Consider the following 12514-nt stretch of genomic DNA (forward strand, 5'->3'; position numbering starts at 1 on the left):
ATGTTTAGGTTTTAGTTTAGCATTGAAAGATAGATATATTACTCATGTTAATTTATAATTACAGAAACTATTTTAGCTAATAATAATGTCAAAAAGTTATTTATCTTCTTTATGTGATAATGTTTAGTCAAATATTAAACTGATAGATCAAAAAAACATGAATAAAGTTTAATCAGGAACATACTAAAAACACTATTAACAGTAATAAACCTTTTGTAATTATACTAAAAAATAAAATTGATAATTGGTTCAATTGTTTAAACTTTTTTTTTAAGAAAACAAAATATTTTTAATTAAATGATTACTTATTGTGGTTTTTAACATTTGTGTCTAAACTTATTTAATTAAAAGGCATAAACACAAAAAAAAAAAGTTTTAGAAGAAAGAAATTTTAAATAACAATCACAAAGATGTATTTACTATTTTTATTGGATAAAATTATCCCCTCAATTACTTAAGCATGTTTCATTTTTTTTCTTTTTCCTATATCATTTCTATCTTTAATTCGTTATTTTATTTATGTGTTTTATTCATTTATTCTTTCCCAACTAAATTGGAAGTTTTATTTTAATCAATTTCTTAACTATCATAGTAACAAGTGACTAGTTTTATAATAGACATAGATATATACGTGAAACACGTAACTTTTTTTAATGAGAAATGTATAAATTAATCACATTATTCAAATGCATTTTGTTTCTTTTGCTCTGAAGGTTTAAAATAATCGTAGAAATTTTAATAATTAAAAAAATATATAGATATGATAAATAAGTTAAGTAAGAAATAAAATGATTTATTAATTATAATTCAAATGATTAATTTTATTTTAACTTTTTTTAAATAAAGATTTAGTGAAAAATTATTTAATAAAAAAAATATTATTAGATATTATTATATATAAGTTAATATTTGTTATAAATTAAAATATATCTTTAGATATGGTTATACATGGTTAGTTGTTATGAGCTTTTATATATTGTTATATAATATTATTAGATAATAATAAGTGATAATAAAATGTTATATTTTTCTTTTAAATTTAGGTTTATAAATACATGGAAGAAAAAGTGTAGGGGAGGTTTTAATAGAAAACACGTCAAATTAAGGAAAAGTGAAGAATGTAAGATAGGAAACTTATATTCTTATTTTTTCTTTTGTATGTGATGTGTATTTTATGAGTCTAAATTGTGGGGAATATATTATTTAGTATGATTATGATAACATGTTAATATATGTTTGTTTAAAAACGTAAATGTATTTGGAAACCTAAATGTGTGTTTATGTGAAAGGTAATATTGTAATTGTATCGAACGTGTATTTCGTTAGGACTCTCGAGGAGATTAATGAGAAGTGACACATGTATACTTCATTTTAGCTCTCAATGAGAGTAATAGGAAATGATATATGTATATTTTGTTGGAGTTTCCGAGGAGAGTAATGGGAGATGACACCTAAATTGGTAAGTTGCGTATGAGAGTTACAAATCGGCTTCTGATGTTGAGTTCACTTGTGGTTGTCCTATTTGCACAAATAACATTTTTTTGTGGTGATGTGAAACAATAGGAGTAATTGTATGACGTTGGGAGACACATGACTATGTAAGGTTTACTTTGGTTGTTATATTATAATTGATGTGTATGTTGGTTATGATGTTTTGATTATTGTATGTTAACTTGTCCTTATATTTTGGTAGTTGTGATTTTCACTCGCGATAATAGTACAAGAAAAAATGACAATACATGTATTGATGAAGATGATAGTACATTGTTGCTATAGGGTTAGACCCGACCAGTCATACTGGGTGCTAAGGCAAATGGGTCGGACGACCGCATTACGAACCATGACTTCGTAGTCATTCGGTCAAGACAACAATTAAGCAGAGTTAATATCCAATTAATGTTGCAACGACTATTATTGAGTGGTTAAGGTTTGCATTAATGATGATTAAGAAGTAAATTAATTTGTCAGATTCTTATAAACTCTATAAATAGATGATTAATTTGATTCATCATTGAATTACTATAGACCTACACAGATTCTGACTTGAGCATCAAGTATATTCTGCAGATCACCCTACACCAATCGGTTATACATAGCGAGGAGCGGAGCGGATGTTCAACGGAGACAGACACTTCACAGACGTCGTCCTCATCCCATTTCAGTAGAAAAAAACACACACACACACACACACACACACACACACATATATATATATATATATATATATATATATATATTATAATTTTCTTTTTCTTTTCTTTTTGTCTTCAAGTTGCTTCTCATACAATTTTGCATAGTTATTTTCGTTCAAATCATTTTCCTTTTTACTACTTCTCTATGTTTTATAGTTTAATCATTTGTTGTTATGTTTTGTTTGACTTATTTATTTATGTATGTGATAAAAGTTAGTTTTTAATTAGTTCGATTATATATATATATAAATATATAATTTGCACCATTGTAGGACATTCCATTAATTTTTTACAATTGTAGGACATTCCATTAATTTGCACCACCTAATATGTTTTTTTAGTCTAGTAGACTATAAATATTTTAATCTTTTATTCTTCATTCAATATAAGTTCTAAAACCATTCACAATAGTATTTTCTCATTCATAATAACTACAATTGCATTACATACTTGCATTAAATCAATATCTCACAATAAATTATGACACATGTCTTATCTATATTGCGTTTCACACATATCTATGATAGATTTTGATTAATAAAGAGAATGAGTTGTTCAAATAATCTACACAAATCAAAATACTCAATAGATATATCAAAGCTTCAAATTGGATTTAATTGAACTTTTCAAATGCTTTCTAATATTAAGTTGATATATTTATTTTAAAATAACATCTAAATGAATAAGTTTGTCTAAGTTGATATATCAATTTAGTTCACTACTCACACAAACAAATATATTTCACCTGTATCAAATCACTGTCACTTTTAAAAAATCAACAACATCACCATTTGTTCATTAGCACATATTTAATTGTACCTATATAAAGAAGAATAACACATACTTTTTAAAATCGTCCAACCTAACATACTAACAACAAAGTAACTTTGTTCCATATTCTAAGGTTATTGACTTTAAATAAACAATCTCAACATACCTTAATAATTTTAAATAAACAAATATTCATATTGAACTTTTAAGTTATAATAACTCAAGAGACTTGTTTTATTAAATTGATTAAAAAAAAAAGATAAAATTTGATTTTACTCATGAGAAAATTATGTTAGATTAGAATCATACAATTTCATATCCAAACATCTATGACGATCTCTTATTTTCGAAAATACGAATAAGTTGCTCTAAATCTTAAAGAGAACGTAAAAAATAAAAAATCTCTATAAAACAAAACTTGACTATTTTTATTTATTTATAAGTTTTATATTTCAATAAGAAAATATTCAAATTCAATTTATATAAAAAGAAAAAAAATCTATTCATGCTCTTAACTATTTTTTAAGTGTTTATAATCCAGTTATTAATAATTCAACAATTCAAATTTTCATAAAAAAGTTTACGTAAATGATTTTGATACTAACTTATCATATTTGCATGCATCACCTCATTCCATTTGTTATTATTAAAACATTGGATGGTAAACTGGCTTTGGAAAAAAATAACAAAAATTAAGGAAGAAACAAACAATGATATTAATGTAGTAAATTCCATTTTCTTTATTATAACTGATTTTTTTTCTTCCAATCAAAACTATAACATGTTCTTTATTATAAAATTTAATTTATACATATTTATCATTTAAATTTTAATATTAGTATGTACTGATATGATTTAAACATAGCAAAAAAAAGTCATATTTATTGAATTTTTAACATTCATATATAAAATAAAATAGGTCTACGAGAAGCTCGGTGACTAAAAAATCATGTTTAAAATTTAAAATGAATGTTTTTCTTTTCTTTATAACTAAATTGATAACTCAAATTAAACTGATAATTTATCCTTTTTCTCTCTCACATACCTACATACACACACACACACACACACACACACATATATATATATATATATATATATATATATATATATTTATTTATTTATTTACAAAAAAATATAGATAATAAAAACGAAATTAAAAAATGTTAATTTCTTAAATTAATGACTTTTTTACTAAAGTTAATTATTTCTTATATTTGTTTACTCTTTCAATGTTTATGAAAAAAAAATGTTCAAAATAAATCCTAAGATTAATATTATGTATATAATATTAGAAACCGCTTTAAAAAAGTATTATATTACATTACTTATTTCAAAAAGTAAAGAACATGTTAGCTTAGTATTCAAAACATGTTGAACATACATAGATCCACGTGTCTTTGTAGATAGACAAGTCAATTTAGAAAATGATAGAAAAGAAGTCGTAAAAATGAAATAATTTCAGTATAATATATAATTAATAAAAAAGTTAGTGTAACTAGGTTTGAAAATTCTGTTAAGAGTATTAGTTTTACTTGTATAATAAGTTAGTTTTTACATGAATTAGTGTTATAAAGCTAAAAATGAAAATACATTGAAAAATAAATGTAAATTGTAAATTCTTCTATTCATAAAATAAAGTTCATAGATTTTTTTTTTAATTTTTTTTACAAACAGACGTCTTATTTTTAAATTAGATTAAAAAGAGATTATTTCTAAAATTTGAAGTTTAAGATTATTTCTAAAAAAAGATTAGTTCTAAGATTTGAGTCTAACAAATTTTCAAGGTTATGAAATCTAAGATGCCGAGTCATACGATTAAAACATATTTTTGATATTAATAAAATGTAATAAAATAGATTTTTATTATAACAAATATAAATGTTAATAAAACAAAATTATGAAAATTTTAAATTTATAAATGTTTTATATTAAAATGAAAATTTAAGTAAAGTCTTAAAAATAATATATCATATAAAATTTAGTTAAAATAACGCGATATGTGTCTATAATAATTTTATTAGTTGTTTAAAACATGTTATAAGTTATCTTATTGTAAGAGAAGTTATTATCAAACTACGACGTTACCAAAATTACGCTTTCTACAAAATTTTGGAAATAATTAACGTCTTTTTTTTATATATGTAAAATTTGATCATAATAATGTTTGAGCTTATTATATTTAAATTGGAAACTACTCCTATCTATCACTCTTATATCTTCTTTATTTCATTTTTTAAGACTATTAGTACTTTTATTTTACGTAAAAAGACTATTAGAACTACACAAATGTTGAGACTAATTTCTTGAAATATTTTTTAATTAATAATTAAAACGCGCAAATCTCTTGAATTATATTATGAACCCCTTGCATAGTTTTATAGGTGTAAATAATTATCAATTATTAGTAAAATAGCATGTTTAAATATTGCTTTCACATTAGTAATTAGTAATTCATATGAAGAAGTAATTTTTTTTAAGCAGTAATTTATTTATTGCTTTCTTTAAAATATAAAAAGAAACGAAGCATACTTTATACTTTTTTAATTAAAATATTGCAACATTATACATATAACTAATAATTAATAATTAATATATAATTAATGGAGGATAAGACATTATCGTGTTATTTATGTTCAAAAGAGCATGTCAGAAGCATTAGGTTAAATTAAATCCCACAAATATAGCTCAATCGGTGATATATCTTTGAGAAACACCAGAAATTTCCACTTAACACATTTATGTTCTAAATTTTCATGTTATAATTTCCCTGAGAATATTCCTAATTTTCATTTTTTTCTCTCTTCATTTTCCGTTGCATTTTCGCTCCCTTCTTTTTTCCAACGTTTTCCACACTCATCACTTCGTTCTCACGTTTTCTGTTTCTCTACCAGTTCCATTCCCAAACCGCCGATTCCACCTCGCGCAATGCGTTCCTCTGAGTTCCAATTCGATGGGAACAACGCGCGTCGCGGAAGCTGATTTAAGCGCTTTTCGCTGCTTAGGGTTTCAGGTCAGGGAATGAGTGTGAGCTCATGGCGTTCACTTACGCGGCTGCGATCGCTCCCTCTCTCCGCGGCATTGCTCGCATCGGTTTTTGTGACTACAAGGTTTCGCTAGCCGGTTCTCACAGCGAAGTGAATTCGGCGTCGTTTTGCGTTTCGTCGCGTGCGGGGAAGAACGATGTTTTGCTCGAGAGGAGGAAGTTGAAGTCCGCTGATACTCGCGTTGCCGACAATGCGCAGACGAAATTCAGCGTTGGAATTGAAATTCCTGTTTCGTGCTACCAGGTGATAGAGCTCACTGCGTTTGTCGTTTTGTGTGCTTTTTGTTTTTCCTTTTTTTTTTAATTTGTTAAAATTTCACTTGACGAAGATATTTGTAAGGTCAACGAAGAATCTGGTTGTGGGTTTCCATTTAGAAAATGCTGTATATTTTAGTAATATTTATTCTGTTTAACGATACATGAATGCAATTTTTTAATGCAAGTATTTTAAAATGTTAAATAAAAGTACCGGCAGCGTAACATTATTATAATTATGTATGAAAATGAAAATTATGAATAAACATGTTTTCTGAAACTGAAAATGTCTTCAAGTTCTCAGTAGAGGATGACGATAAGTAAACCACTAATCCAAGTATTGGTTTGATGCGTAAATTGCAATGGGAATTTATATTAGATGCAATTCTTTCATAATTGATCTGATTCCACAATAAAAGTCAAAGCAACAAATAATTCTCTCTACTTTTTCAATTTTTGGATATGATTTTTGGGACTAGAATAATTTTTGGCGGTTATCCAAACGCACTTATTATTAGACTTGCGTGCGGAGCCTAGCTTATCTGCAGTTATGCTACATTAGAAGTGGTGGGTAACTGTATTTTTGTTTTCCATTTAGGGAAGGTGTTGGGGGTTGGATTGGAAATTTTCAGCAGCTAGGATGAGTTTTTATAATTTCAGGCTTACTACTAGAGTGATAAATATTGGGCTATCTTTCTTGTATAGAAAAATTCGGTCCTACTTTTGTTTCATTTTTCTTAAGATTTATACTTCACCATTGATCACATAGTTATGTCATCTTGCAGCTCATTGGTGTTCCTGATCGGGCAGAGAAAGATGAAATAGTTAAGGCAGTTATGGGTTTGAAAAATGCAGAAATTGATGAAGGTTACACAGTTGATGTTGTTGCAGCTCGTCAGGTGTGGATCAGTTATGCTCTGTGATCAGCTGATTGTAAATTTGTGCGAAATTTGGCCTTTGACATGCATACCAATAAATTAACTGTACCGAATGTTGGTTGTTGCTCTTGTCTAATTTTGCTTTGCAGGATCTTCTGATGGATGTTAGGGATAAGCTTCTTTTTGAGCCAGAATATGCTGGCAACCTGAGGGAAAAGATTCCCCCTAAGTCCTCACTTCGAATTCCATGGTCTTGGTTGCCTGGTGCTCTTTGCCTTCTTCAAGAGGTACCCCTGGCATGCGAATAATTCTTCTTTGGTTTTTCTTATTCCAATGGTTCACTTGCACGGCTTATGACCATTACTTTTATATTCCTGTTATTTAGGTTGGAGAATCAAAGCTTGTGCTAGAGATAGGACAGACAAATCTTCAGCACCAAAATGCCAAGCCATATACTGATGATATGATTCTTTCTATGGCGCTGGCTGAGGTAAGACATGTGGACAGATAGGTTGAATAATTACTCCCTGAATTTGTTGCAGTATTTACCCTTTCTTTACCATTGGTGCTTTCTTGAAGTGTGCAGTTGCGAAGATTGGCTTTGAGAAGAAAAAAGTATCTCAAGGTTTCGAAGCTCTTGCTCGTGCCCAGTGTCTTCTAAGAAGTAAACCATCTCTTTCGAAAATGACACTGCTATATCAGGTAGTTTTTTTAGTAGTCTTTATTCACTAAATATTTTTAAGTCAACATTTTATGAGCGAAAGATTGGGTTATAAAACCTACCCCTTCATTCAACAGAAAAGAATAAAGATCATTAAAGTCAACAAATGAAAAAAAATGTCACTCCTAACTTTTATTTCTGTATGTGAGTTTTCTGAGAATTATTCAGTGCACATATTTAGTGAAAACGATTATTTGCATTTCAACATTACGTTGTTATTGCTTACTATAATTGAAGAAACTTTAAAAGTAGACTTCTGGTCAACTTTGTAAATGGCCAACCTAGGCACAATCAGAGAATACAATAATATAAATATTTAGTAACTCGCGTACTTATTTGTTTTTAGCGACTTTATTACTCTATAAATTCTATTTTAATTTCATTCTCCTTCCTTTGTGTCAGCACTTCATACACTTTTTACTGGCCAATATACCATTCCGTAGCATTGGTGGTTCAACTTAATTTTGAAGAAGAGTCACATTTTGGCTGCTTGCTGAGATATTTTGAAAAACAAAATGATTTTCTTTTCTGAAACAATCGAAACCACCCCTGAAACCTCAACTACTTTTCTGTTTGAATTATCACATCATGTCTCTATATTAGGCATGGAACACAATCCTGAGGATGCTTGTCATGGTTTCTAGATTGAAGAATCTCTTGAAGAGCTTGCGCCAGCTTGCACCTTGGAACTACTGAGCATGCCACAGGCTCCTGAACATGTTGATAGAAGACGAGGTGCAATTTCAGCTTTGCGTGAATTGCTCAGGCAGGGTCTTGATGTTGAAGCTTCATGCCAAGTACAGGACTGGCCTTCCTTTCTGTGCCAAGCATTTGACAGTTTGCTGGCTAAAGAGATTGTTGATCTTCTTCCTTGGGATAACTTAGCTGTGATGCGAAAGAATAAGAAGACGATTGAATCACAGAATCTAAAGGCAGTAATAGATTCTAATTGTTTTTATAGAGTTTTTAAAGCTCATATGGCAATTGGGTTTTCCAGCAAGCAGAAAGAGTTGGTAATACCCTCTCTGAATCTTGTAGGCATATAATACCTCCCGTTATAGTTCATATTTCATAAATACTGTTTTCATGGCATACATTTTCAAACAGTGTCTTTCTGAATTTCATCTTGATACTAATTGTTTATGTTGAACTGTTAAATATTTATGCAGATTAACAAAGCAAAAGGAATATGCGAATGTTTGATAGCTTCAGAGGGTATTGATCTGAAATTCGAGGAATCTTTTTGCTTATTCCTACTTGGTCAGGTACATTTTGAATCTTGGTTTCCAGCAGCAATTATTTTTTCCTCCCTTTCCAATTTGTCCTTGTAGTATCTGCAGCATTATTTGTCTCTACTTTTGTCTTAAATTCTAGTGCACGGAGGCTGAGGTGGTTGAAAAGCTTAAACAACTTGAGTTAAACTCAAATCCCAAAAATAATTCAGTCTTGGGGAAGGCAATAATGGATGCTTCTGCCGTAAACCCATCATTGGTATTTTTCTTGTTACCATGTTTATTATCGTTTTTGTTGCTGTTGGGACATGTTAACTATGACTTGGATTTCAAAGAGTATTGTATTTTGGAGCAATTTATGCTCATAAAATGTTTATCCTAGAATTCAAATGGCGGACTGATATACTCATTTAGGTATTTATTTTTTGACTTAGAAGAAACTCCTTTTGACAGAAAATACTTGTGTTTTTGGCGATAGAACAATCTTTATGGATGTTGTTAAGTTTCTACGTGACATATCAGCTTATCTTTAATGCTCCAAGTCTTGCGTTATATTTTTCATCTTGAGACTGATAAAATCTCAGGCTTTTTTTAATTTCTTATATCAGACCCCTTGCTGACCTTGTGCAGGAAATTTGGCTGAAGGATTCAGTTCTTGCATTATTTCCGGATACTAAAGATTGTTCTCCAGCTTTGGTGAGATCAGTTATAGTAGGCAACAACTAGTTTCTCACTTTGATTTTGAAAATTAATGTTTATTGATGAACATTTCTGTAGGGCCATTTCTTTAATGCTCAGCAGAAATTTTCTGGAAGCAAGAATTCTAAAGGAGGAGCTCAACAAATGTTGCCCACTATATGTCATAGACCTCTATCCTCATCTGGTTCCTTGGAACGAAGAGATGTTGAGGAATCTCGCTCATACATGAGCTCTTCTCCTACTGTAGGGTTTGCTGTCAAGCAGCTGACTCCTACTGATTTGCGGAGTTCATTGCTATCAGGTAGAAATGAAAATGTAAGCAATCCTATAGAGCCACCAGTTCAAGTGAAAAGGAACCTTGGTAGTCATCGGAGTTCAGGAATTTGGCATGGTTACTTCCCTCAAGGACACATATTTGGAAGAATAACATACTTTACTGTATTGGGTTGTATTGCATTTGCTTCCATTAAGTTGTCAGGAATTGGCGTAAGCAAGACTCTTATTGGTTCTCATTCGGCTTTTACTAAAGCAAATGATAACATTAATTGGGCTGCAGATTCAGCTGACAACCCTGTAGGCCCAGCTTATATTAGGCAAAGTACTGTGGCCAACAAACTGAAGAGGATCCTTTTGATGTTTAAGATACATTTGTTGCAGCAACCAGGTGCCCGAAATCATGATTTACGTACGACCAGTACCTCGTCTTCTATTAATATTTCCAGAAGGCCAATGCCTGTGGAAGAAGCAGAAACCATTGTTAGGCAATGGCAAACAATCAAAGCTGAAGCTTTGGGACCTAGCCATGAAGTTAGTTCCCTAGCTCAAGTTCTTGACGAATCAATGCTTGCTCAGGTAGCTCATGATGTGGCTTTAACCTCTTTTTGATGTGGTCAAGTGCCATTTCAACTTGGTATTGTTCAATAATTCATCTCGGCATTCAGTGAACCACTTCACTGTAAAATCATCAGGCCCCACCCGTATATTTTCTTGATTGCTTTTGACACGTGACATGTATTTGGTAGTTTGTAAATATAATAATAGAATGGAATTATAACGAATACAAAGTCATGTAACTCAAGAAAAGAATTAATTCGTGTTGTTATCCTTGACAGTGGAACGGTTTGGCCACTGCTGCAAAAGAAAGATCCTGTTACTGGAGATTTCTTTTGCTCAAGTTATCCATCATTCGAGCTGACATTCTATCAGATGGAAATGGAGCTGACATGGCAGAAATAGAAGCTCTCTTAGAGGAAGCAGCTGAACTCATTGACGGTTCTCGGCAAAAGAACCCTAACTATTATCTGTAACATGCCCAACTGCCTGACTATATGTTTCTGATATTTGTTTTCCTTGGTAACAACAATCAAGCACTGCATAGTGTTAATAATTTGTTTATTAACTTATCTTTTTTCATTGATTGATTGCAGCTCTTACAAAGTCAAGTATGCTATGAAGAGGCAAGACGATGGATCATGGAAGTTCTGTGAAAATGATATAATAGAAACACCATGACGTTTGGCTGATTATTACTATGCCACGCCAGGGTAACTTATGTTGCACACCTAACTTGGTTCCTCCCCTAACCTTCTGTTTTCTGGAGCCTTAAATTTCAAATACAGATCTCCATTCAGGTCAATGATGACACCTAAGTATTTCACTTTACACAATATAAGATCCTACACCCCCTCTTCTTTATGATCTTTACCTGTAAGAAATTCATTGGGATTTATATGGTCCTACTGATTGATTCGAATTCATTGTGATGTATCAGAAAAAAAATGAAAAAAATAACATTTCTGATTCAATTTTATTCTAATTCTAACTGAAGTAAGTCAATTGTACTTTTGCTATTCGTATTTTTCCAACGACCTTTAGTTTGATGGTGATGGAAATAAAAAATGTAGAGTTCAAGGACAAGTAATTTTCCATCACCTGTTTATCTTTTTAGCAAGACATCATCAGACTGCAATGCCCTTCAGCCAATGCGCAATGTTGTAATTTAAACGGAGTACAAATTAGAACTTTTTTTTGGTTAGTTTTGGCTTGCTTTTTACGTTTATCAATGCAAATCAAAATTCTTTAGAGAAAAAGAAAAGAAAAGAAAAAAGAACAAGTCCTTCTCTCCCATTACAAAATTGGAGTGAGCTTACAAGTGATTTTGTAATTGTAAGTACATTTTTATTGTGTGAAAATAAGGATAACAATGGATACATGTAGTAATTATCTGTACCTGTTCGTGCTTGCATGGTTATTGAAAAGGTTTATTTTCGAATTTTGTAAATACTAATAGATCTCTGTAAGTATCTGGAAGTATTCTTTCAAATATAAAATTTTAAACAAACATTAATATGAAAACAATGTTTTATTGGAAAATAAGCCATTTATATATTATAGTCTACATACATGGTATATAGGTATTCAAAGACTCTGTCTTAGTCTATTTAGTCTGTACCAAAAATTAAGTATAGCACGTATTTGACATTGAGTTCAGCCTATTAACTACTCATAGCAAGATTCATGCTTAACTTTTTTTATATGCAATTAATAGTATTTTGAATAATTTCAGTTTGTGATACCTGCTATTCATCTTCACTTGATTAATAAGTGAGTATACTGTGTAACTGCAGATATTTTTTGCCATGCGTGTAAAAAATCTTTGATGCTATAACTATATAAATTATTTATTAAAAGAATGCCGATGGTAGGGTTTTTATTATTGA

General features: G+C 30.1%; 1 protein-coding gene across 1 annotated transcript; it reads left to right on the forward strand.

Moving 5' to 3' along the window:
• Positions 1 to 5637: 5637 nt before the first annotated feature.
• On the forward strand, positions 5638 to 11654 carry PARC6 (plastid division protein). The gene is made up of 12 exons (XM_088111445.1): positions 5638 to 6253; positions 7050 to 7163; positions 7292 to 7429; positions 7528 to 7632; positions 7722 to 7844; positions 8508 to 8876; positions 9033 to 9128; positions 9238 to 9354; positions 9726 to 9791; positions 9873 to 10646; positions 10907 to 11097; positions 11222 to 11654. The coding sequence occupies exons 1-12, from the start codon at positions 5999 to 6001 to the stop codon at positions 11304 to 11306; spliced, it is 2433 nt and encodes an 810-aa protein (XP_087967571.1). The 5' UTR covers positions 5638 to 5998; the 3' UTR covers positions 11307 to 11654.
• The last annotated feature ends 860 nt before the right edge of the window (positions 11655 to 12514 follow it).

Source organism: Vigna umbellata, chromosome 4, assembly GCF_029865625.1.
Source record: "Vigna umbellata cultivar VRB3 chromosome 4, Vumbellata_1.0, whole genome shotgun sequence".
Taxonomy (NCBI): domain Eukaryota; kingdom Viridiplantae; phylum Streptophyta; class Magnoliopsida; order Fabales; family Fabaceae; genus Vigna; species Vigna umbellata.

Bases quoted from the DNA above. Each gene is read 5' to 3' on its own strand.
- PARC6 (XM_088111445.1), top strand. From the start codon at position 5,999: ATGGCGTTCACTTACGCGGCTGCGATCGCTCCCTCTCTCCGCGGCATT. The intron at 7,164-7,291 runs GTGTGGATCAGT...TTTGCTTTGCAG, and splicing joins ATGTTGTTGCAGCTCGTCAG to GATCTTCTGATGGATGTTAG. The intron at 7,845-8,507 runs GTAGTTTTTTTA...CATGGTTTCTAG, and splicing joins AAATGACACTGCTATATCAG to ATTGAAGAATCTCTTGAAGA.